Source organism: Syngnathoides biaculeatus, chromosome 2, assembly GCF_019802595.1.
Source record: "Syngnathoides biaculeatus isolate LvHL_M chromosome 2, ASM1980259v1, whole genome shotgun sequence".
Classification (NCBI taxonomy): Eukaryota; Metazoa; Chordata; class Actinopteri; order Syngnathiformes; family Syngnathidae; genus Syngnathoides; species Syngnathoides biaculeatus.
This window is the reverse complement of record NC_084641.1, coordinates 14,778,715-14,805,307: the sequence shown is the minus strand read 5'-3', so window position 1 is coordinate 14,805,307 and position 26,593 is coordinate 14,778,715. Positions and strand designations below refer to the sequence as shown.

The 26,593-nt window shown below is 43.2% G+C and overlaps 2 protein-coding genes across 8 annotated transcripts; one reads left to right on the top strand and one right to left on the bottom strand.

Annotated features, from left to right (window-relative positions):
• Positions 1–504: 504 nt before the first annotated feature.
• On the bottom strand, positions 505–16,314 carry rprd1b (regulation of nuclear pre-mRNA domain containing 1B). Of its 2 annotated transcripts, XM_061835680.1 has the most exons (8): positions 16,174–16,314; positions 15,594–15,790; positions 12,235–12,364; positions 8,735–8,868; positions 8,353–8,477; positions 3,737–3,863; positions 2,741–2,916; positions 506–2,092 (listed from the first exon to the last, which is right to left on the bottom strand). In XM_061835680.1, the coding sequence occupies exons 2-8, from the start codon at positions 15,742–15,744 to the stop codon at positions 1,943–1,945; spliced, it is 993 nt and encodes a 330-aa protein (XP_061691664.1). In that variant the 5' UTR covers positions 15,745–15,790; positions 16,174–16,314; the 3' UTR covers positions 506–1,942. The 2 variants fall into 2 exon arrangements, with proteins under 2 accessions (XP_061691671.1, XP_061691664.1); XM_061835687.1 differs by lacking the exon at positions 16,174–16,314 and having other exon boundaries at positions 505–2,092; positions 8,353–8,474; positions 15,594–16,167.
• Positions 15,161–26,593, top strand: LOC133509008 (taste receptor type 1 member 1). 6 transcript variants are annotated; one of them, XM_061835646.1, is made up of 8 exons: positions 16,271–16,364; positions 18,126–18,265; positions 18,508–18,814; positions 19,385–19,687; positions 19,754–20,146; positions 20,807–21,028; positions 21,688–21,808; positions 23,546–26,593. In XM_061835646.1, the coding sequence occupies exons 1-8, from the start codon at positions 16,278–16,280 to the stop codon at positions 24,469–24,471; spliced, it is 2,499 nt and encodes an 832-aa protein (XP_061691630.1). In that variant the 5' UTR covers positions 16,271–16,277; the 3' UTR covers positions 24,472–26,593. The 6 variants fall into 6 exon arrangements, with proteins under 6 accessions (XP_061691624.1, XP_061691630.1, XP_061691615.1 ...); XM_061835669.1 differs by adding an exon at positions 17,055–17,098 and having other exon boundaries at positions 16,336–16,364; positions 19,385–20,146; XM_061835654.1 differs by lacking the exon at positions 16,271–16,364 and adding exons at positions 16,376–17,000; positions 17,083–17,098 and having other exon boundaries at positions 19,385–20,146.

The window sequence follows — 26,593 nt, the reverse complement described above, 5'->3', positions numbered from 1 at the left end:
CACAAAACCATGGATGTTTTTTTTAAATTGTATATTAACAGTTTTGACTGTCCTGTACCTTGATTGGCTTGAAAGGTTCCTTTAAATAAATTTTAGTATTATAAATACAATATTGTAAAAAATTAATTAGTATATTATATAAATATAAGATATTTAGTATTATAAACAGATTAAAAAAAAGTTTTTGTCACATCTGTTTCCCAAATATGTGCGCACACATTTTCGGCACCAAAAAAAAAAAACCAACTTACATATTCACAATATAAAAACCTGCCTCTCCATTACAGTTTACAAATGTGTTTGCTGTTAATGTGCAATTAATGAAGTTCCCATGAGCTGAATTGTAATACAATTTCAGACTAGTGTATTCTGTACTATTTGGTACATAAAATGAAAAGTAATGTCTGCATTTTGTAGTTGTTAGGTTAAAAAAAATACTGGTACATGCATTAACTGGTAATGCATTCTTTTCAACCTGTTTTTGTAATCAGCTTGAAGCCATATTTGTTCAAATGGTTCCAGTTTATTGGCAGCCACTGAATCACTTTAATTACAGAAATAAAACTACCCTATTGGTAGACTCCAGCTTGTACAAGGTGGTTATGCAGGGAAAAATGCAGACTGCACAGTGAGGGCAAGAATAGATGTAACTACAGTGACAAATAGTGTTCTTTCTCAAGCACTTCCTACCTTCCAGTGGCTTCAGTGACATTTGAACCTTTTCATAAAAACTCTTTTTAGTTGATAATTGAGGTCAAGACTGAGCTCAGGAGGTCCAGCATTGACTCCATTAAAAAAAATAAAATAAAGATACACACGCCCACCCTTTGGTTTAGCAAACATTGTGACCGCTGCATATTTTCCTGTCTTTTTCACATCAGTAATTTGTTTTGCAGACAGGTAAAAATTAACTTGAGCTGCATAAAATAAACTTCACATTCATTGAATTTAAATGGCAACACAACACACCCAATCCACTGGGGCTGTTGTGTGACATTTGGACAAACAAGCGGGACTGGGACAATAGTTGTATTTATAGGATTACTTCTATTCTTAACCATGGGGTGAGAATTTGCTCTGGTCAATCATTCATCATTTATAAACTGCATTATGAGTTTATTCCCATCAATTGTATTAGTTGTGACTTTAGGAAAAACTCAAGGACTACTTAATGGGATAATTAATATTTTTCTTATTTTGGAGGTCAAACTCCCTTTACATATCTTTGTGACTGAATTGCCAAATATTGCAGGCAATAAAATGAAGCAATGGTGGACCATACTAAAGACTCCTCACAAACTTCCCCTAGTAATGAGATGGGAAAAAAAAAATCTGGAAAATGCTTATTGGGTACTTCATCATATCTGTCTGATTTCACCTCCCACAACAACACTGTCTCTGTAACCTTCAAATGAACTCTCTAAAACAATACCCCAAAAAAAAAAAAAAAAAAAAACCCTCCTAAATGCAACTAATCAATGGTACATTTTCATCACAGTGCAGTCACAAACTCTAATAAGGCCAGATCATTGTACGGAATTCAGGTAATAGAAACGGCAGCTTGAACACAACTTGACAACCGTAACAACGGTCTACTACCCCTTTCCTCTTTATTCACTTACATGTTATGTCATTAACAAATAAAAAAATAATAAAAACAAACAGTAAAGAACTAACCCCAAGCTGGTGGCGTGAACACTAAGCGAGAAAATCCAGGCTTACTGAGTCTCTGTTCTCTCTGCAGAGAGCTGCGATTTTGCAAAACCCAATGTTATTGTCCCGACCTCGATCCCACAAACCAGTCCCTCACTTGTCCTGCTGGTACGTGTTAACCTTAACAGTCCCTTGCCAGCAACACAGCCTGCTATGGTTATGCTGAGGGTGGGCGTTGGTAGGTGGGTGTGGGAGGACATGAGGTGGTAACTGGTCAGAGCTCCATCACTCAGTCGGTGGAAAAGAGGTCACCGGCCGAGGGAAGAGGGGCTAGACCGCCGGTCACGTTGGGAAGTAGGGAGAGGTCAGGCAGACTCTGGATGTGGGACTTGAGCTCTTTCCTCACCTGGGTCACCCTGGCCAGCTTCTGCTTGTATTCCTGCACACACGTGTTCTTTAAGTCAGCCGTACCTCTTGTACGTCGAGCATGAAATTAAATCAGGGTGGCTACTGCACGAGACAATGCCGCATATTTCAGAAGGAAAGACGAAAAGCTCAGAATTCCACACTTACAGACATCACGTTTTGGAAAGTGATGCCAAAGCTCAGTTTTTCAATGACAAAATCTTGTACACAGCAGATACTGTTTTTGACCCCAACCACTCTCCTCATAGAGTAAAAGTGTACATTTTAGAGTAGCCTCAGGCACACCTGTGCGGTAATCATGCAGCCTAATCTGTATCTTTGCCATGTCTGTGAGATGGCTTGAATATCTTGAAAGGGTGAAGTATATGTGGTGACATAAAATGGCAGGGAGAACATTTAAATGTTCTTCCACTGGATGACAGGAGGTAAAATTAGCCCATATATCAACTTGTTGTCATTCATAAAGCAAAGCAACAGGTTTGTGTTCAACTAAACGGGTCCATATTTTACACAATTTGTGGGCAACGTTATTCGTGTTCATTATATCAGTATACTTTTTATGACAGTTTTGTTTGGTGGTGTGCTGTGAGATTTTCTGATGCAAAGTTTGTTCCATGACTCCAGAAAAGTTGGGAAACAGTGGTATAGATGTTTTCCTTGCCTCCAGCTTCTTCTCCCTCTCCACCAGCGCCTCCTTCTGGCTGCCAATGTAGTCGGTCAGCATGCGTGCCAGCTGCCTGCGGTCCTCCAGCTCTGCGGCCAGGCGGCCGTTGTACTCTGCCAGCAGTAAACACGCTTCGTCCACTGTCTTCGAAAGCTTGTCTGCTGCCTCCTTATCTACATGGGCCAGCAAGAATATGGGAGGGCGTGCATTTCATTTTTGTGATTCAAGCATTTACCCATCTGTTGCGAAAATCTGTAGTTCATAGAGATTTTTTATACAGCTTTTTACATCCTGCATATTGTATACTATTAAAATATTTTGTTAAAAGCAGTAAAAGTGTATATAGAAATTGTATATAAAACAAACATTTAGGGAGTTTCACATGATTTCAATGATTTTCGGCATAGATTGTCTCTTGATTATGTTGTCTTGAAGAGAATACTTAGTGTCCTTTTGAACCAGATGGTCCAATCCAGTGTGCAGTCACTGTTTTGCCTCTAGGGCAACTTTTAGTTCATTTATACATAGTATAGGCTCTTATTTTCAAACTAAAGCTTTTATTTTCACACAAGAACCATAGAACCGGAAGTGCTTGGACTTGGGGATGACAAGGATGAGAGAGAAGAAAAGACGAGAAAGAGAGAAAAAAAAAAGTGGTCAAGTTGGGGTCAATGTAGCCTACAAACTACTAAAATGATTGAGATCGTGGATCTAGGTAAATGGACAAATGACTATGGAATGCCATATCTTCTCTGCCATCTAAGGCTATTCAAAGCACAGAGATTCATGTACTATACACTTGTTTTTTTGCGACATTTTTTGCTTGCAATTTGCTTTGTGTTAAAAATCCCATTTAGGATGTGAAAATCGAAAAATAATTTTACAAAATGATTTTTAAAAAAAACATATGCTCACTATATTGCGGATTGTTGCCAGTGATAAACGGGTTCATTTTAATGCAATTGACAGTGAAGGAAAAACTATTCATCTTACCGGTTATTTTTTCAAGTAGTGAAACATCTTGGACTTCCTGCGGCAATGAGGCGATTTTCTGTCGTACAGCAGCGTCGCCTGATGCGGCATTCTCCAAGTCCTGCAACGCTTTCACCAGCTCCTCTGTCTAAAGATTTGTTACATTACATGAAAAAAAGATAGCAACAAACACAGGAGAGGGCACAAACATGTAGTAAATGTTATATTTGTTTTAATCATGACCATTATATGTATTTCTGCTTTAGTTTTTGTCTTTTCAAAATTGTGTCCACCTCTTGAGATTTAGGAGGACGGGTGCCGCTACAGGGTGGGCCAAAAGTAGGTATAGTGTATCCTGCTATATTGTACTTGATCCTTCATTGGCATTTGTAAACAATCATTTTTTTTTTTTAAATAGTATGGGTCCTTTTTGTAATGCTTTTGCATGTGACAAAGGAGAGCCACAGAAGCCGAAAAACATTTCAGCCCTTTATTGATTAGCCACAGCTAACACAGTGTAGCACACTGCAACACACACTGTACACTGGCATGGACAGTCACTAATACTGTACAGCCTGTGCCAAGTACACAAACACTACAGTACAATCTAACAGTGTTATTGTTAACATTTTACTTGGGGGAAAAAAATGCATGCATTGACGGCTAATTTGGAACCCTTACGCCTGCTTAATACTATTTATGGAGTTAATCTCTGAGGTTTTCATTGAAATTGATGCAGACTGGAATTTATGTGCTGTGTGTCATTGTGTTCTGGTAAAGTTTTGGGAATGTTGCAATGCAGAAAGAGGAGATCTTGAGCATTCACCAATCAATGGACATTAGCGTCTCAAGATCCACCCATACCCCAGCATTTTTACACATGTAGGACAAATACAGTACATGCATGCGATTCTCAGCAATTGTGTATATTAATGGCAATAAATGCATACAAATGAATGATAATTAGTGTGTCTTTGTTTCTTTTTTGTATGGTTATTATATATGTATAAACTACATTTCCAACAGTGTCTGTTCCTCAAATCAAAAGGTGAACTTGTTCAACTTATTTAGGCTTTAATAGAGCTCGAGACAAACCAAAATGTTTCCAGTGTTCTGTTCCTGAGATGAAATATTCAGATTTCACTCATACTGTAAAAAAGGGTATGTTCTTTTTGATCATTAAACAAGTTTTATAATGCATTGAAGAGATAGATATTATAAGAAAAAATGATAATAAATGTAATTTAACAATATTAATAATAATAATAATAATAACAATTACTACTATTTTTATTGCTGTATCTATTAGTGGTGAGAATTGTGCTATTTTCGGTCATTCACCAAATGGTCTTTTTCAAGGTCTCTTCTTCTTCTTCTTTTCCTTTCGGCTTGTCCCGTTAGGGGTTGCCACAGCGTGTCATCTTTTGCCATCTTAGCCTATCTCCTGCATCTTCCTCTCTAACCCCAACTGCCCTCTTGTCTTCCCTCACCACATCCATAAACCTTCTCTTTGGTCTTCCTCTCGCTCTTTTGCCTGGGAGCTCCATCCTCAGCATCCTTCTACCAATATACTCACTCTCTTGCCTCTGAACATGTCCAAACCATCGAAGTCTGCTCTCTCGAATCTTGTCTCCAAAACATCCAGCTTTGGCTGTCCCTCGAATGAGCTCATTTCTAATCCTATCCAACCTGGTCACTCCGAGCGAGAACCTCAACATCTTCATTTCTGCCACCTCCAGTTCAGCTTCCTGTTGTTTCTTCAGTGCCACCGTCTCTAATCCGTACATCATGGCCGGCCTCACCACTGTTTTGTAAACTTTGCCCTTCATCCTAGCAGACACTCTTCTGTCATATAACACACCAGACACCTTTCGCCAGCTGTTCCAACCTGCTTGGACCCGTTTCTTCACTTCCTGACCACACTCTCCATTGCTCTGTATTGTTGACCCCAAGTATTTGAAGTCGTCCACCCTCGCTATCTCTTCTCCCTGTAGCCTCACTCTTCCCCCTCTACTTTTCTCATTCACGCACATATATTCTGTTTTACTTCGGCTAATCTTCATTCCTCTACTTTCCAGTGCATGTCTCCATCTTTCCAATTGTTCCTCTGCATGCTCCCTGCTTTCACTGCATATGACAATATCATCTGCGAACATCATGGTCCAAGGGGATTCCAGTCTAACCTCATCTGTCAGCCTATCCATTACCACTGCAAACAGGAAGGGGCTCAGAGCTGATCCCTGATGCAGTCCCACCTCCACCTTAAATTCCTCTGTCACACCTAAGGCACACCTCACCATTGTTCTGCTGCCATCATACATGTCCTGTACTATTTTAACATACTTCTCTGCCACACCAGACTTACGCATGCAGTACCACAGTTCCTCTCTTGGTACTCTGTCATAGGCTTTCTCTAGATCCACAAAGACACAATGTAGCTCCTTCTGACCTTCTCTGTACTTTTCCACGAGCATCCTCAAGGCAAATAATGCATCTGTGGTACTCTTTCTAGGCATGAAACCATACTGTTGCTCGCAGATACTTACTTCTGTCCTGAGTCTAGCCTCCACTACTCTTTCCCATAACTTCATTGTGTGGCTCATCAACTTTATTCCTCTATAGTTCCCACAGCTCTGAACATCCCCTTTGTTCTTAAAAATGGGAACTAGAACACTTTTCCTCCATTCTTCAGGCATCTTTTCGCCCGCTAGTATTCTGTTGAATAAGTTGGTCAAAAACTCCACAGCCATCTCTCCAAATTGCTTCCATACCTCTACCGGTATGTCATCAGGACCAACTGCCTTCCCATTTTTCATCCTTTGTAATGCCTTTCTGACTTCCCCCTTAGTAATCATTTCCACTTCCTGGTCCTTCACTCTTGCCTCTTCAACTCTTCCTTCTCTCTCATTTTCGTCATTCATCAACTTCTCAAAGTATTCTTTCCATCTATTTAGCACACTACCGGCACCAGTCAACACATTTCCATCTCTATCCTTAATCACCCTAACCTTCTGCACATCCTTCCCATCTCTATCCCTCTGTCTGGCCAACCTGTAGAGATCCTTTTCTCCTTCTTTAGTGTCCAACCTGGTGTACATGTCTTCATATGCCTCTTGTTTAGCCTTTGCCACCTCTACCTTTGCCCTACGTCGCATCTCGATGTATTCCTTTCGCCTCTCCTCAGTCCTCTCAGTATCCCACTTTTTCTTCGCTAATCTCTTTCCTTGTATGACTCCCTGTATTATGGGGTTCCACCACCAAGTCTCCTTCTCCCCTTTCCTACCAGATGACACACCAAGTACTCTCCTGCCTGTCTCTCTGATCACCTTGGCTGTCGTCGTCCAGTCTTCCGGGAGCTTCGGTTGTCCATCGAGAGCCTGTCTCACCTCTTTCCGGAAGGCCGCACAACATTCTTCCTTTCTCAGCTTCCACCACCTGGTTCTCTGCTCTACCTTGGTCTTCTTAATCTTCCTACCCACTACCAGAATCATCCTACATACTACCATCCTATGCTGTCGAGCTACACTCTCCCCTACCACTACTTTACAGTCAGTAACCTCCTTCAGATTACATCGTCTGCACAAAATATAACCTACCTGCGTGGTTCTACCTCCGCTCTTGTAGGTCACTATATGTTCCTCCCTCTTCTGGAAATAAGTGTTCACTACAGCCATCTCCATCCTTTTTGCAAAGTCCACCACCATCTGCCCTTCAAAGTTCCTTTCCTGGATGCCGTACTTACCCATCACTTCTTCATCGCCCCTGTTTCCTTTACCAATATGTCCATTACAATCTGCACCAATCACAACTCTCTCGCTGTCTGGGATGCTCAGAACTACTTCATCTAGTTCCTTCCAGAATTTCTCTTTCAACTCTAGGTCACATCCTACCTGTGGTGCATAGCCGCTAACCACATTATACATAACACCCTCAATTTCAAATTTTAGTCTCATCACTCGATCTGATACTCTTTTCACCTCCAAGACATTCTTAGCCAGCTCTTCCTTTAAAATAACCCCTACTCCATTTCTCTTCCCATCTACTCCGTGGTAGAATAATTTAAACCCTGCTCCCAAACTTCTAGCCTTACTACCTTTCCACCTGCTCTCTTGGATGCACAGAATATCAACCTTTCTCCTAATCATCATGTCAACCAACTCCTGAGCTTTTCCTGTCATAGTCCCAACATTCAAAGTCCCTACACTCAGTTGTAGGCTCTGTGCATTCCTCTTTTTCTTCTGACGCTGGATCCGGTTTCCTCCTCTTCTTTGTCTTCGACCCACAGTAGCTGAATTTCCACCGACGCCCTGCAGGTTAGCAGTGCCGGGGGCGGGCGTTGTTAACCCGGGCCACGACCGATTCGGTATGGGATTCTTTAGATGAACGCTCATATTTGTTTGGCACAGTTTTTACGCCGGATGCCCTTCCTGACGCAACCCTCTGCATTTATCCGGGCTTGGGACCGGCCTACAGATTGCACTGGTTTGTGCCCCCATAGGGCTGCATTTTTCAAGGTCTAAAAAGCTCAATTAAATTTCAGGTTACTTTCCAAAATTAGCTCATGGGCACAGCCCACCCAAAAGTACTCCACAGAAACTCACCCCTAGTTCTGACAGAGAGAAAAGTTGCCAAGTTACCAGTTGATTAGCGGAGGCGTCCGTGTTGCGAGGAGAGCTAATGCTCCTGTAGTCGTCGTCCTCATCCTCCTCTTCATCTTGCTGGATCTTCTGGTAGGTTCGTTTCACTGGTTTCTTATCTTCTACTGTCAAGACCACAGAAGAGTTCATAGTTATTGTTAATGGTTACTTCAGGGAAGAAACCAACATTTGTAAAACTGCATTATAGCATGTGCTTACCATTTCATTAAACATAACCCTAGTTGCAACTGATCCAAAACCGGCAGGGGAAAAGTTATATGTGCAAATTGTGAACCACAAAATCGAAAACAGCACCAAATCTGTGATTGTGTTTCAGTCTTATGAAAAAATTCACTTGAAACAGAGGGATTTATTTGACAACCTGTAGGCTGGGGGCTGTTGGAATCTTCGATGGCCAGGGTGAGCTGCTGAATGAAGTCGCTTCTGTAAAGGTTGCGCTCCTTCCAGATGTTCAGGAGTCTCTCCATGTGCTTTTTGCAACTCTCATCAACTTCACTGCAAAAGGACAACGGACTTTAGTGGAAGAACAAGCATGCGCTTAATGCGCAAGTAATGTGAGGTGTCAAATTATGGCTTGAAGACATTCTAGATTTATCGATGTTCCATATGAATGACAGCCAAATACACTTCAAAAGAGATGAAAACAATGAAATTCACAAAATATCTACAATTAAGTTGATGTACAGACTTTACAAGCCTGTTTCTCATTTTCACATTAAAGTACATGGCTGCATTAAGATAGTGACATTCATGAAATAAAATTATATGGTTTAGTTGAAATTTTTGGTTTAAATATACAGTGTTTAAATCATTTTTTTATTTGTGTCTGTATTCAAAACCCCTTCGTGGGCAGCGTCACATTTTTGGGACATCATGATTCTATGCGTCGGTATATCAAAATATTTAAGTGTTTTAATCTGAAGCCATAATTTGGTATCAGGAGAGGATAACTCATCGGTCAAAGTTAGCACAGAGTTATTTCCCTATCCTTCCTGACCCAACATGGCTGCCTCAAGTACACATGGAGCGTTTTCCAAGAGAAAAGAAAGGGAGAAAGGTCAGTAAGCAACCAAGTTTGTCTTCAAAGTGCTAATCCATCGGTATTATTAATGCATAAGTGTCGTTCTAGAATAAGAATTAATTAATAAACATATCTCTAGTATGTACCACTTCACAGATCTGATGACATACCCTTCCCAGTTTTGGCACACTGCCCGCGAGCGGGTACATCTTTTTTGCCCTTTGTTTTATGCGTTAAACAAAAAAGAAGTGTAATTTACTTCATTGTGGCCTGTTAGGAAACTTTTATCTCAATAAGGCAAAAAATTGCCACCCTGCCCATGAATGGGTTAAAGGGCTCCTGTCATGAAATGGGATGATTTTTAGTATGTTATTAATGAAAAAACGTCAGCCAATGTGGGCCCATGCGTTTTTTTTCCCACCACAAAACATGATTTTGACGTATACAGCTTTTTGTAACTCACGCCATGAAAATCCTCTCGAGGGATTTATTTTCGAGAAGCATGAAGTGACGTAAAGGACAGCGTCGCCCACAAGTGGACTCGTTTGTTTGCATTAGGTTTACCTCCGGGAAGGTAGCTCGTTGTTCCTTCGTGTTAGCCAAAATGGCGGCACATTGCATTGCTGGACATCGCTTGAACATTCGGGAGAATGGATTTAGTCTTCATAAGTTTGCAAGAGACCCAGTTCGTTGTGAAAAATGGATTGCACAGGTACAGAGGACGAGAGCTTCGTGGGTTCCAAATAACAGGTAGCCAGTAATGCACCCCGGCTCGACGGTGTTCAACAAGTACTGCGGCAGCTTTGAACATCCCCCTAAAAGCATCACGGCTCGGCTCCATTATATGCCACCACGGCGCCGAAAATCAGCCACACCGGCTGAGGCGCCGCGTTCGGCGGTCACTGCTTCTGCGAAGGCTGCGCGTCGGGCTTTGGGGATGGGGGCATCTCTGAAGAACCCACCCGAGAATGCCTCACGCAGCTGGGTGCGCGCATAAAGCGCCCCGGCTCGACTGTGTTGCTCAGTACTTGAGCGCCTGTGAACATCCCCCTAAAGCAGGACGGCTCGGCTCTGTCATAAGCCACACTGGCCAGCTCATTCGCGATGGCTCATCGCCGCCGCAGAAGTGGATCGGACAGGGATGCGGTTTGGCCGTGATCGTATATCATCTGAATGTGGCTCGAAACAATAGTGTGATATTGCCCTGAGGGCTCGAAACAATCGTGTAATATTGCCCCGGTAACTTCACTCCGTTGTATGGTGTTGTCCTTTTCGAAAAGAGCTTCCGTGTCAGAAAGTGCGTTTGTCTCCCATAGTTAGGGTGCACCGTGTGTTTTCAATGGCGAATGTCTGGGTGACGTCACGGACGGAGGATGCAGCCAATATGGCAACCACTTGGATATCGTAGAATGAGACTTCTGCAACTTTGCGCATGGATGACGTGCTCTCTGCTCACATTTATTTTTTCGTATAGACACTGCAGTGAATAATGTTACATGTATTTTTCATTCCAATATCTGTTTTAGAATGTTTATAGGGATGACACTTGGGGTTTAAGTGAGCTTCAATTTGGAGCAACAGCTTGAAGCAACTGAACTGTATGTTTTCTTGTTGAGTCTATGACTATTGTGGCAAAGCTTTTCGAGTTTTCCTGCTGTTCGCCATATGAAAATGTCGTCGTTGGAGTAGTTTAATCACCTGCTGTGTCAGTGAGAGAAACTCGTCTGCTTTCACGTCTGCCTTTTGTGGCAGGGAACTTTAGAAACTCTCTGCAGTTGTCCGTTTCTCCGTGTGTAGCTAGTCAGTACCCGTCTTAGCCATTTCCATTACTAACATTTAGGCACAAAAATAGTTTAGACATCAAAGTTAAGTTTGTGGCAAACCTGCGCTTGGTCTAGTCAATACGACGCTACTGTCCAATGACATTGCTTCAAGGCGACACACAGTAAGTGACAATTCCCAGAGGAGTGTTCGTAACCCTCATGTAGCTCTATCCATCCATTTTCTGAGTCGTCTATCCTCATGAAGGTCACGGGAGTGATGGAGTCAATCACAGCTGCCAACCAGGGTACACCCAGAACCATCGCAGGGCACATAGAGACAGACAACAGTCGCATTCACAATCAAACCTAAGGGCAATTTAGAGTCTCCAATTAATGGATAATTTTGTGATGTGGGAGGAAACCGGCGTGTCCGGGGAAAACTCACAAAGGCATGGGGAGAACATGCAAACTCCACAAACGCAGGGCCAGGATTTGAACCCCAGTTCTCAGAACTGTGAGGCCAATGCTCTACAGCTGTGCCACCGTTCCGCCCTGTAGCCATTTATTCATCAGAAATAAATTCATTTGAAATCAATGCCGAAAGCTCATGTATGAAATTAATCGACAAAGACAGAAAGGAAGTACATTTTTGCTATAATTAGTTTTGCAAATGTAAAATGTTCAAGTTGTTTTTTAGTTTTAGTTATTTCACCCGTTTAGTATAACAACCTTGCTCTGAACAGCAGACTAAAGGATGCCATTTTAAATCGGACTTGAGGCTTTCATGTAGGTAAAATGTTTTTGAGAAACTTTCTGCAGACAAAACTAAAGGTAGCAAAACCCACAAACAAGCAATAAGTGAAGGCGGCTGCAATAACAGCCTAGGAAAGTATGTCCCAGAGCTTGGTGATATTTTTGTGAAAACTCTATAAAGCATTTTAAACATTTAAAAACACAAATGTCATCAAACTCTTGCTGTCTTAATAGTTCTGGGGCTTCACAATTACGCGGAAAAATTATCAACCACATTATTCCCTAAACTAAGATTGTGAAAAATGCATTTATCCCCCCGGGTACCTTGCAACATGAGAGCAGGCATCAATGAGGACTGTCTCAAAGTCTTTGGTGAATTCAGGTCCTTTCTTCTTGCTGTTTTGGATGACATCGTTGGCCAGATAGAGGAACGTCAGCTTCCTATTGGTTTTAGCTGTAAGACAACAAATTAGATTGAATTATGACAACACTGTAAGGGCTTTATGAATGAATGACATTTATTGTGATTACACCATTGTACAATAAGAGGCCCTGTAGCTCAGCGGTAAGAGCACTGGTTTGGTAAACCAGGGGTTGTGGGTTCGTATCCCACTGGGGCCTCCACTCCCTGAGAAGGGTTGCGTCAGGAAGGGCATCCGGCGTAAAAATTGTGCCAAACATATATATGTGCGTTCATCTGAGATGACACGCTGTGGCAACCCCGAAAGGGACAAGCCGAAAGATACTTACTTACTTACTTACTTACACCATTGTACAATAAGATCTTCTGTATCAGTGCATACATAAAAGTAAAGTAAAAATAAAAATATATTTATAAAATGGAATGCCAAAAATGTATTGAACAAGATGAACTCAAATCCCACCTCCTCTGTGTAGAGATTCCATGCTATCCTTGTGCCAGCGTGTCCCCCCACCCTCGAGGTACTTTGGTTTCCTCCCACATTCGAAAAAAAACCATGCCTGGTAGGTTGCCCTTAGACCAGGGGTCTCAAACTGGCGGTCCATGAGATAATATTTTGTGGCCCCCACTTTAATATGACAGTTTAATGTTAGTGTGGAACCTCGAGTTTTACATGAATGGCACTTTTACAGTGTTGTGTACAAAGCCAACCAATCATGGTGGACTATATGACTCTCAGCCACATGCAAGCAGAGAAATATTTTTCTGAGTGAAAATCGTACCATTGTCATGTAGCGTTTTACTAGTAGTTTTGTACAAAACTTGTTGACACAAGCATCATTATTTTTCTTCACTCATTCATATTCCGAGCCGCTTATCCTCACCAGGGTTGGGCAAGAGGTGGGGTACACTCTAAACTGGTTGCCAGCCAATCAAAGGGCACATAGAGACAGACAACAGTCGCACTCAAAATCACACAGAGGGGCAATTTGGAGTCCCTAATTAATGCATGTTCAGTCAGTGTGACTTGACGGGCACATACGCGCCTGCGCAACAGTGCACTCGCAAATCTGCACAGTTGAGCACGAACGTGTGTAAAATTTGTTTTGAGTAGAAATACATAGATATTGAAGACGTCGCTTATTTTGTGTAGTCTTGACCAGTGTTCCCTCTAAACTGAGCCCTCTCAGTGAACCACAGCCTGACATCTTTTTTTCACAGAACGAGCTGCTCCTCAGCCTACTTCTACTTCCTAGTTTACCTGACACCGACCCATCCGCTCTTAAAGGGGTACACATAATCACAAACAGATCACAGACCCGCAACTTTATATCTGCGGGCATGATTGACCACACCCGTACATTTTTCAAATGTGAGTGATGGCATGTTTTTGGGGATGTGTGAGGAAACCGGAATAACAGGAGAAAACCCATGCAGGCACGGGGAGAAGATGCAAACTCCTTATAGGCAGGGCTGGGATTTGAATCCCAGACCTCAGAACTGTGAGGTCAACGGTCTAACCAGTAGCACCACTTTGCTGCCTCCTGGTTTACCTTAATGTGTTTAACTTTTTTTTTTTTTTTTTTTTTAAATGTTTGGGGATATTGAATATTCTTTTCAAATTAACCATGTGAAACTGGGCGCGAGTGCATGTGCGCCGACACTGCAGCCCAGCCTCAGGCGGACGCTGCCTCCAGCAGCCCCAAAGTAAATGGAGTTTGAGGCACCTGCTTTAGATTCTAAATTGTCCACAGGTGTTAATGTGAGTCTAAAGGGTTGGTTGATCAATTACATGTGCACCGCGATTGGCTGGCGATCAGGTCAGGGTCTACTTCCCGTCTCGTCCAGAATCTGCTGAGATAGGCACTAGCACACTTGCGACTGTAGTGAGGATAAGCGGTTAAGAAAATGGATGGGTATGAATGTACATGTATCACCTTTAGATTTGCTAACAATCTATACAAAATTCAGCTCCTCCAATCATTCAAAGCTTGTCTCTCGTCACTGAAACGTCTTGTATTCTCATGCAGAAATTATTGTACCCCTTTCCTATTTTGATAGGGCATCTTGGTGCATTTCAAAATGAGCACAAAAACACAAATTGGTGAATCCATGAAAACTGAACCAAATTTGTGGACGATTACTCAATACCAACTCCACCTACAAAATAATGGTGTGCATCAATTTAAATATAGTCAGGTATCGACTGTCAGACATCACCTCCAACCACAACATAAGTCTATCCAATCCATTTGATCAAAATGGTCTCTGCCAACAGACTTTCAATATCTTTTTTTTTTTTTTTTTTTTAATTGTTAGCAGCAGTGTAGTTTTGAGGGCAATTTTTAGCTATTCTTGTGTATGTTATTTCTGAAGTGGATCATTACGGTAAATCAGTCAGTATCCCCATTATGTACCTTTGGGACATCACCATTTCACACAAAAAGTTGAGATTTTCCATTGAACTTCACTTCTTGAACTGAGTAACTGTTCTACATGAAGAAATGCATTCTGTTCAATATTTTTAATAAATGCAATCATAATGTACACAAAAACAACAAATTATGTGAGCTTGCTGACAGGGTGGAAATCCAGTCCCATCCAAAAGTATTGGAACAGCAAGGTGAATTCCTTTGTAGGTTTCAGATCAAAAGATGAATGAGACAAAAGTTCAAAATTCCAGCTTTTATTTCATGGTATTTACATCTAGAGGTGTTGAACAATTCAGGTCAGAAGGCTTTTTGTTTAAAGCCACACACTTTTTACCTTGCTATTGCAATATTTTTGGAGGGGACTGTATGTGCAATGCGATTGGCTGCCAAGGCCTCTCACCCAGCGTTAGCTGAACTTGGCAGCAGCACACCCATGACCTTAGTGAGGATAAGTGGTGTGGAAAATGGGTGGATATACAATGTCTCATCATTAGCCACACTGTAGCTAACACAGCAGTGCGTGGAACATGCCAAGAATCACATACAATCAACAAAAATTTTATAAAATTAAGCCAAGACATTTAAAAGAAAACCTTGTCATCCTGGTAGGTGTGCAAATATTTGGCAATGTATAATAATTTTAATCCATTTATAAGCATCAGTCTACTGTATTTTCATGATTAGCATAACGACTGATTGATTCTGATGAGGACAGCGAAGGCACTTCACGGTGACACAAATAACTTGACTGCTCATACTCTGGATCAACATCCAGGCAAAAAAATAAAAAAAAAAGTGGGGGGGGGGGAAAGAGTGCACCAGAGCCTCACCTTTCTTCAGCTCCCTGTGCCAAACTTTGACGATGAGACCCGAATGTTTGCGGTGGTGGATGATCCACAGGGACAGAGTCTGCACGCTCTGCTGCGAGCTACTCAGCTCCGACAGCTTCTTCTCCAGGGCCGCCTCGGAGAACGACGACATGTCCGTGTGCTGCTACGAGTCTCCTTGGGTGCACCACGACCCCGCTCTAAACCGACGGAGGTCCCGGTTAGTTGGAGGAAACCTCCACTGTCACTAAAACTAAAGTTGCACTTCAAGCAAGTACACGCAAAATGTTAAAAAAATAATAATACAAAAATGAAGTCTTCCGCTACCTATTCAAGCAAAACACCGTTATAACATTCAATACCACTAACCAACGGATTTGTTGTTTGGAAATAAAAAAAAAAAAAAACCGTGCAGCTTCTGAGCTGGCTTGCGAGCAGCAGTTTGCTCAAGTGTTTGTTTACAGCACCAGCTAACGCTTAGCCAGCTGCAGCTAAGTTAAGTAGCCACCCGCTTCCTACGAGTTAGCCCACGCTTTAGCCCGTGTTTAACCGACATAACTTCTGTAATATTTGAGGAGAATACCTGCTAGCCACGACTGCGGGGTTAATAAAAAGGTAACCGTCCAGGTGGAGCGACTCGTGGGGAGTCTCCTTTTAGCTCAACTAATCAGGAAGAATGATCCAAAAATGGCAGCTCGCACTTTCACCTCAACATGTGCGTCGCGAAGTACTGACGTCACCATGAGCCGAACGTCTCCTTTTAGATCGTTATTTGTACGTTTTTTTTCCATTACCAATGTTTGTAAATTGTTCAAAATACCTTTATCTCAAAATAGACGATGTAGATCATTAGCTAGAGGACTGCCACGGGACTAAAACGAGCTCTAGTTTGTAAAAATCGGATAAGGACTATGAATTTTATGCCACTTTATGTTTTAAACAAAATACCAAGATTTTCTGCCCATACATCACTGAAATCATTGTGAAACTTGTTACCGAAACCTTCTTTGGTAGGAAAATTCCACGATGTTAGTGTTCTTAGATGTTATGTTTAAAGCAGGCCATTTGTGGGTTTTCAATGGCAGCGTTGGCCAGAGCCATCTGAGTGTCTCATTTTGATGATTAAAATGAGAGCAAGCAAATCGTCAAAATTAACAAAAATTATTATAATTGTGAATCATCATCATATACTTTTTTTTACCATCACTGACTCTTATGATGGCAGAACGGTGGCTGTAGAGTGTTGGCTTCACAGTTCTAAGGACCAGGGTTTGAATCCCGGCCTTATCTGTGTGGAGTTTGCACGTTCTCTCCGTGCCTGCGTGGGTTTTTTTCCGGGCACTCCGGTTTCCTCTCGCATCCCAAAAACATGCATTCATTATAGGCTCTAAATGGCCCCGAGTTGTGATTGTGAGTGCAACTGTTCTCTGTCTCCATGTGCCCTGCGATTGGCTGGCAACTAAGGTGTACCTTGCCTCTTGCCCGGTGACAGCACTCCTGCGAGCCTTGTGAGTATAAGCGGCTCAGAAAATGCATGGATGGATAATGTCCAGGGTACACCCTGAACTGGTTGCCAGACAATTGCAGGGCATATAAATTCAGCATATAAAATCTAACAATGGAAAATATTTTTATCCTAGCAACTTTGTTCTGAACCAGTATGTATTACTTAGTAAGTGCATCATAGGTTTTCACGTTTCATTTTTACAATTCTCTTTCCAAAATTCTAAAAATTATTTGTTTACTAAGTATTTATTTAATATATTTTCTTGAGTTGTGTTGTATTAATCAGTGTGTGTGAATGTGTCTTTTGCCTTGTAAATGCTGTTTTTATTTAGTGATTGTAATTAACCATTTGAAAAAATAACTTTGAGATTTGTGTTTGATCCTACTGTTCTAACATAACATAATACTTTATGATATGTTGAATACAATTCCGTAACAGCTTGCTTTTGCAAATATGTTCATTCAAATTTTTTGTTTGCATTCTTGATGCTGTGGTGGACTAAATACACAGTAATGCTGTCAAAACATAATAATTGTGGCTTGGATGCAGGAGAGAGTCAAATTGTTTTGTCAATTCAACAGACACATCTGAAAAAATGAGCTTCAAATATTGGCCGCAATGCAAATTACACACTCAAACAATCATTTTCATTCTCGATAGTTCATACACGCAAAGCATAACCAGAAAACGTTGACCCTTCATGAAATGCAGCCTGTGTTCTTGAAATCACTAAATGTCCCATTTTCAAAAACACTAAACAACTGAGATGATGAATAACATTTATGCAACATGGGAAGTACGCATTACACAAACAAATTAGACATGCAAATGAACACTACTCACCTCGAGAAAGATGCAAAAGTGATCCTCTCATCCCACAGCCTTAAATCCACACATGGAAAACCTCCCTCCATAGCGTGCATTTCATAAGTAGAGCGATGCTTCCATATCAGTCTTGTTTGCGTTTGACATGTGCTGACATGTGTGCGACAACTCTTTGTTTCTTCTTATGTTGTCTGGTGCTGCAGGTGACTGACGGAGAACTGGACTACAACTCCCAGGGGGAAGGACTACATCTGCAGGGGGACTTCTCCATCGCTGGACTCTTTCCTCTCCATAACGCCAATGGGCCAAGTGCTGGTTTGCCTGCTCTGGGTCCATGCAATGAGTGAGTTTATTTGAACCCCAACAGCAACATATTACATAACTGCTTGGGTGTTATGTCCTGCCATGCATGCTTTGGGGGATTAGGGTTAAAACTGACATGCCCGGCCAAAACCCACGCAGGCATTGGGCATTTAAACTCCACACAGAACTGTGAGGCAGAACTGCTAACTATTATTAAGGCAAACTTCGAAAATGTCATGCATCTTTTTTTATTTTTAAAATTCCATCGTATTTATCTTATAGAGGTCGACACAACAAGCATGGCTTCCACATGATGCAAGCCATGCGATTTGCTATAGATGAAATCAACAACAAGTCTGGTGCACACCTTCTCCTGCCCGGTGTGTCTCTGGGATACCAGCTGTACGACATTTGCTCGGTTCCGGCCAGTGTGTTGGCCACACTGGACATACTGGCCGATCATTACCATGACCAGGCTCCAAACACAGAACAACCCGTTAACAACATGACTGTGGCTGTGATCGGGCCCGACAGCAGCAGCAAAACCTTTACTCCTGCCGGTCTACTCGGGGCCTACCTCATTCCACAGGTAAGGTACCATGTATTATCATAACTGATGTTGTGAGGATGGTCCTCCCACAAGTAAGGATGCAAAGGAGGATTAATAATAATATAACCAATAATTAAAATTCTACATACATACACACATTTTCTTAGACGCTTATCCCCACAAGGGTCGCGCGAGTGCTGGAGCCAATCCCAGCTGTCATCGGGCAGGAGCCAGGGTACATCCTGAACTGGTTGCCAGCCAATCGCAGGGCACATAAAGACAGACAACAGTCACACAATCACACCTAGGGGCAATTTAGGGTCTTCAATGAATGCATGTTTTTGGGATGTGGGAGGGAACCGAAGTGCCCAGGTCACTCCTATTTCAAGGCACAACTGTATATGACTGGCAGCCAATTACACGTCTTGCCTGATGTCACTTGGGATCAGCACAAGCTCAATGAGTTGTTTCAAATGAGTACAATAGAAAAATGGTTGGATGGATGTAGTTGTTTTACTAACAATAAGTAAAAGATACTGGCCTTTCAGGTTAAATTTCAGGGTTCCCAACTTTTTGTGAGTAGTATGTAATCCATTCTCTTTCCCACAGATCTCTTATGAAGCATCAAACCAAAAGCTGAGCAACAAGGTCCACTACCCATCCTTTTTCCGCACAATTCCCAGTGACAAAAATCAGGTGGAGGCCATAATCCAGCTGCTGATCTATTTCAAATGGACCTGGATCGCTCTGTTGGGCAGCGACAACGACTACGGCTTGGATGGCATGGAGAGCCTGTCCCAGCAGGCCCCGGATCACAACATCTGCGTGGCTTACCGGGGAGTCATCCCGGCCTACGGCAGCGAGACAGCCGGCATGATGAGGAGCATGGTCGAGGGCATCATGAGAGCCAGGGTCAATACCATTGTGCTCTTTTCCAGTAAGTCCAAACTCAGTGGCTTCTTCCCGTTTGTTGTCCAGGGCAAACTCACAGGAAAGGTGTGGATTGGCACAGAAGACTGGTCAACGGCCACGCTCATATCCGGGATCCCCGGGATCCACACAGTAGGCACTGTAATTGGTGTGTCCATCAAGAACGCAGCCATAAGTGGCTTTGTGGATTTTGAGAGGAACATCGTGGAGGCTTCGCTCCGTCACGGCAAAGCTCAGGCGGTTTCGAGCGCCAACAGCCGCGTGTGTCTGCACAGCACCGACGTGTTCAGCCTAGCCAGGCATAACTTCACGTTGGAGAAGTATGACGTTACCTCCTCCTTCAACGTATACAAGGCAGTGTATGCCGTGGCTTATGCTCTGCACCAGGCTCTTCAATGTGATTCCAGACGTTGCCAAAAAAGGAGACTGCACCCTTGGCAGGTCAGCTCTGTTTTTTTTGCCCAAGTTAAAAGGCTGTATTCAGAATAATTCAATTATTTTTCGACCCCCAATCACTACATAGTGTTTTTTTTCCCCTCATGTCGTTTGGTTTTAGTGACATTGGTTGTTAACTACTTCGAGATGCATTGTGGGATAGGTTGAGGGCACAATGGTTGACTGAATAAATAAATTGCTCCATAAATCTTCTTCTTTTCCTTTCAGCTTGTCATCTTTTTCCATCTAAGCCTATCTCCTGCATCTTTTTCTCTCTGACACCCACTGTCCTCATGTCCTCCCTCACAACACCCATCAATCTTCTCTTTGGTTTTCCTCTCGCTCTTTTGCCTGGCAGCTCCATCCTCAGCACCCTTCTACCAATATACTCACTCTCTCGTCTCTGAACATGTCCAAACCATCTAAGTCTGCTCTCTCTCACCTTGTCTCCAAAACATTCAACTTTGGCTGTACCTCTAATGAGCTCTTTCTAATCCTATCCAACCTGTTCACTCCAAGCGACAACCTCTCAGCATCTCCATAAATAATGTACATAAACTGTACAAAATAGCAATCTATCTAAAATATCTTTACAGACTGGTGGATTACATAGTGGATAGGGAGTGATTGTGTACACAGCCATTAACACTCCCTCTTTGCTCTCAGCTCTTGCCCATGCTCAAGGACACGAGATTTTCTCTGGAAAACACCTCTGTGTACTTTGATGTGAACGGAGACCCTCCCACCGGATATGACATAGTGACATGGATTTGGAGGGGGACGGAGTGGTCCCACCGAGTGGTGGGCTCCTTCAGCCCAGATCCCCCTCACCTCACACTTGATGATGAGGCCATTGAGTGGCACACCGCGGGGATGACGACCAGATCAGTAAGATTTGGAATTGTACCTTATGAGGAATAAACTGTGGAGTGGTGGGTACTCTTAAAGAAAAAGAAAAATCTCTGAAAAGATGTGACTAGCTACCTCGGAATTCAATAACTAATTCTCTTGGGGACATTAATGTATATGAGTAATTCCTCACAGGGTCAAAAGAAGAAGCCGTGGCAAGCGGTTTTATTGTGAGTTGTGTGAGATTGAGAATCCAGAGGTGTGAGGGTGTTCCCTGCAGGAAGCCTGAAAAGTGAGCTCGGCAGTTTGGTTGAGGCAGGTAGCGTTGCAGGAGACCCGAAGGCACAAGAATAAGTATAAGCACAGCTCATTAAATGAACTTTTTTTAAAAAAAACAACCAATACTCAGAGTCGGCCAATGAACCACAGAGGTGTGAGAATCCTCTGCCGCTGGAATGGTGGGACTGCCAAGCTTAAATGCAAGCTCTGATGAGTTCTGATGGAAAGCGGGTGTGCAGGCGAGGAGGTGATCAGTGCTACAGCATGAACAAGACCATTCGCCATTAATGGCAGTGAATGAATTATTAAAAACAAGTTTTTTTCAGTTGGGAATTTTAAACTAAAATAACAAACAGTAGGCAAAAAGAAAAGACATACCAGGTGTGTTAAAACAAACTTTCTGTCTCCTGTTTCTGCAGGTTCCCACGTCCATCTGTTCTCCCCCCTGCCCAAAAGGCCACAGGAAATTGATGAGAGGACAACACGCCTGCTGCTTCGACTGCCAGGCCTGTCCTGCTGCCACCTTCCTCAACCTAAGCGGTACGCATCTCTTGTCCATTTCCTACACAATAGGGTGAAGTTGGCCTCTTTCTCTCACCTGATTTCAGGTGAGGGGTGGGGTACACTTTTGGATTGATCACCCATCAGTCACAGATAACCACTGAGGCATGAAAGCAAATCCATCTACCATCCGTTTCCTGAGCTGCTTATTGTCACTATCCCAGCTATCTTCGGGCAGGTGGCGGGGTACGCCCTGACTTGATTGCCAGCCAATCACAGGGCACACGGAGACAGACAACAGTTGCACTCACAATCACACGTAAGGGAAATTTTGAGTCTCCAACGAATGCATGTTTTTGGGATGTGGGAGGAAAGCGGCATCCCGGAGAAAGCCCACGTAGGCACTTGAAGAATGTGCAAACTCCACACAGGCGGGGCTGGGATTTGAACTCCGGTCCTCACAACTGTGAATCCATCGCTCTGACCAGTTTCCACACCATGCCTCCAAAGAAAATTCACATGTTTTTTTTTTTTTTAAATAAGTGCCTACCGCAGCACTAAAGTAATAAAATAAGACTCACGAGTTGTATTTCTTGAATCAACCAGCAGATGGTAGTGAACACTAATACAGTAAAGTACCGTACCATCTTGCTTAGGGGTCATATTTGATTTTTAAAACGGACAGATTGTCAAGTAATTCGGAGATCAGGACGGATTTTTTTTTTTTGTAAAGTAGTTTCATAATTTAAAAAAATATTAACCATCAAAATTGTCACCCATAACAGGAAGTAATATAACAAATGGATGGAAGGATATCACTTTTCTGAGCCGCCTATCCTCACGAGGGTCACGGGAATGCTGGAGCCAATCCCAGCTGTCATCAGACAAGACTGGTTGCCAGCCAATCGCAGGGCGCATAGAGGCAAACAACAGTCACACTTAGAATCACATGTAGGGGCGAACTAGAGTGTCCAATGAATGTTGTGTGTTTTTGGAATGTGAGAGGAAACCGGTGTGCCTGGAGAAAACCCACGCAGGCACGGGGAGAACACGTGTAAATTGCAGCGTGAACAGTTTGTCTATACAGTATGTGCCCTGCAATTTGCTGGCAACCCGTCCAGGGTGTACCCTGCCTCTCGCCTGAGATCACCTGGGATAGGTTCAGTTAAGAGATTCATTGTATAGAAGACGGATGGCTTGATAGATAAAACAAATAAATACACAATAAAAGTACCGTAGTCCTAATGAAACCGGTTAACATGACAATGGCTGTTTACCAGTGACTTGAATGTGGTGGGAGAATGTTTCAAAGGTAAGCAGGCTCTCGACTGTTTGGCCATTAGACCAGATCAGAACAGATGCGGATGACGTAAAACACAGGTGTCAAACTCAAGGCCTGAGGGCCAGATGCATGATTTTATGTGGCTCGCGAAGGCAAACCATCTCTTTCAACTTCCACGATTCTTATGAAAATCTGTACCAAAATTTCCTATTGACATATGTCATAAATGATCACATTTGGATATCAACATTTTTGTGTTACCAAACATGAACAATGGTTGAAAAACCCATTCCCCTTGATTTGTGATTCCAAAACTCGTTCATAAATTTCATGTGTAAATATGATGAGGCGGCTGAAGATTTTTATGATTTCGCAGTCATAATGTCCCTCTGAGGGAAGCCGTAACTACAATGTGGTCTTCAGAGAAGGTGTGGGTTTGTTTATTTGTAATGACAGGAATCCTTCGTGGTGTTGAATCTGAACGTTGTTCCCAGAACCCATTCAATGCCAGCCCTGTCCCAGCGAGCAGTGGGCTCCAGCAAGCAGCGAGAGGTGTTTTGACCGCACTGTTCTTCTTTTGGCTTGGGACGCCCCCCTCGCCATGGCGCTGCTCTTCTTCCTGGCCTGCTGCCTCCTTCTGACCTCCGGCTCGGCTGCCGTTCTCCTGCTCCACCTCCGCACGCCGGTGGCCAAGTCGGCCGGTGGACGCACCTGCCTGCTGATGCTGGCCGCCCTAACCGCCGCCGCCTTGAGCTCCCTGTGCCATTTCGGCCCCCCGTCTCACGTGTCCTGCATGCTTGAGCAGCCTCTGTTCATGTTCAGCTTCAGCGTGTGTCTGGCCTGCATCACCGTGCGCTCCGTGCAGGTGGTCTGCATTTTTAAACTGGCCTCCAAGCTGCCACGAGCCTACGACAAGTGGGCCAAAAATCAAGGGCCCGAGGTGACCATTTTCATCGTGTCCGCCATCGCTTTGCTCATTTCTGTGACGCGTGTAGCCGTTAACCCACCTGAGCCATCCCAGGATGTGGACTTCTACCAAGACAGCGTGGTCCTGGAGTGCAGCAGCACCCTGTCGTATGGGGCAGGCGTAGAGCTAGCATATGTGTCGCTCCTCAGCGTGGCCTGCTTCTCCTTCAGCTACATGGGCAAAGACCTACCAGCCAATTACAACGAGGCCAAGTGTGTCACCTTCAGCCTCATGGTCTACCTAGTTTCCTGGATCAGCTTTTTCACCATCTACCTCGTCAGCAGAGGCCCCTTCACAATGGCCGCGCACGTCTTTGCCATACTCTTCAGCGTTCTGGCTGTCCTGGGTGGCTATTTCCTGCCCAAAATGTACATCATCGTACTGAGGCCACAAATGAACACCGCTGTTCATTTCCAGAACTGCATTCAGATGTACACCATGAGTAAACAGTGAATGGTAAATGTCATTCTCTGATACTTAAACAGTATCAGCGAATGACAGCGATGCAACAAAGTGCAAGTACTTCATGACTGGACTTAAGTGCATTTGTCCAGTAATTTTTTTTTTCTTCTTCTCAGTATGAGCACTAAACGAAAAGCACATTTGGATTTTTCAGAGCATCAAGTTTTTTAAAATGGTGAGGTGAGGGGTGGGGTAAAATTGAAAATGCATTGGAATGTACCTTGTATTGTTGTGTTTTGGGCAATTTGTTTTCTCCAATGAAACGTGGGGCCCTCCCACACACCGAGCGACGACACAAAACACATATTCATTTATTCATTCATTATCTGAGCCACTTATCCTCACAAAGATATTGTACTGGGTGGATCAGCTGGTAAAGCGTTGGCCTCACAGTTCCGAGGTCCTGGGTTCAATCCCTGCCTCTGTGGAGTTTGCATTTTCTCCCCGTGCCCGCGTGGGTTTACTCCTTCCTTTTCTTCCTCCCACATTCCAAAAACATGCAACATTAAATGGACACTCTAAATTGCCCCTTGGTGTGATTGTGAGTGTGGCTGTCTGTTTCTATGTGTCCTGCGATTGACTGGCAACCAGTTCAGGGCCTCTTGCGCGTTGACAGCTGGGAAAGGCTCCAGCACTCCCCACGACCCTTGTGAGGATAAGCGGCAAAAAAAATGGATAGAATGGATATTGTACTGCCCCCAGGTGGCCAAGGGACGCACATCACAATGAGCAGCACAATGCCCATCGAACTGAAGGAAAAAATGCAGCAAGGATTGTTTAATTGCGTTTCATTATTTCACTGTAGTAAAATATGATGGAATACATTTTTTGTGATGAATTTGTGATTAATGGAATTTCCATTAATTTCAAAGATGATTGAGATGCAAATGTTTGAGTTATGGGTGTCATCACGGAAGTGATTGAACAATATCTCGAGCAATCAGGGTACTATAAACATCTTGAACATGTTCTATGGTGTGTCATTGCATCCATATCATTTTCCTGTTTGGGAGAGCCAATCAGAAAAAGGCATTTTGTATTTTCAGGGAGTCAACAACAAGTGGTAGCTGCTAAAAAAAAAAAAAAAGCAACATCTTATTAAAAAGATCATTTAGCACTTTGAATAGAGGCACAATTGGCCTGTCTTCTTTCTCTTTCTGTCTCACATGAATGCATGCACACACGCGCACGCGCACACCCGCACAGTGCTGTTAGCCACTGTTTGTGAGAGTAGATGAAAAGGTCTTTTGTGGCTGGGAGGTCATCCCCATTGACGAGTAGATGTGTGAGGAGAGCCCGAGTGGGGCTTTCCCACAGTCTGCGCCGCACTCTTGGCTTCGTGGGCTCGGTCAACAGGCGAAGTGTGCCACTGAGCAAGAGGCGCCACTTTTTATTGGAGGCCATTAAGGTCCAGTCGGAGACACTGGAGCTCAACTTCTCCAGCTTTTTTTTTTTTTTTTGGGGGGTGGGCCAATTTGAAGAGGGGCTTGAAATATTACAGTCAGCAACATGAGATCATGTTTTGAGACTTCAAATTCAAATGTTAAATGATGCCGTGACCATCTCCAAAATGGATGTGTCACCAATCCAGTCTGTCAACCGACCTCTCCATCCATCCACTATCCAACCATCCATCCATTTTCAAGAGGCAAAGTACACACTACATTGGTTGCCAGCCAATCACTGTGCTTCGTTCATTTCCCATCAATTAACCTGGCAATACCCGGAGCCCCACCCCTCCTGGGTTCAAGCCGGCTCTTAATTGATTCACACTGGAATCATCTGCTGGGGAATGGGAAAACAGATAAGAGCACTTGGCTGATAAGAGGATGACAGCCTATCATTCTACCTCTGATTTAGACCCTTTATCTCCCCTGGTCAGCCATGTGTCTAAGCCGCCCCACCTTGGAGTTATGATGCGTCTCCCATTGTTCCTGCGGTCCGATCCCCTTGTGCAGTCACACATGCATGTTTTGCTAATCAGACCCCATCCAGAAGAAGCAGAAAAATCTTGTAGTGCTTCTTGACTCTGGTCCTTCACGCAGTACTTTTGATGTATAAAATTAACACAATGACAGCTCATTGTGCTCAAAGACCTTTCTTTAATTTTTTC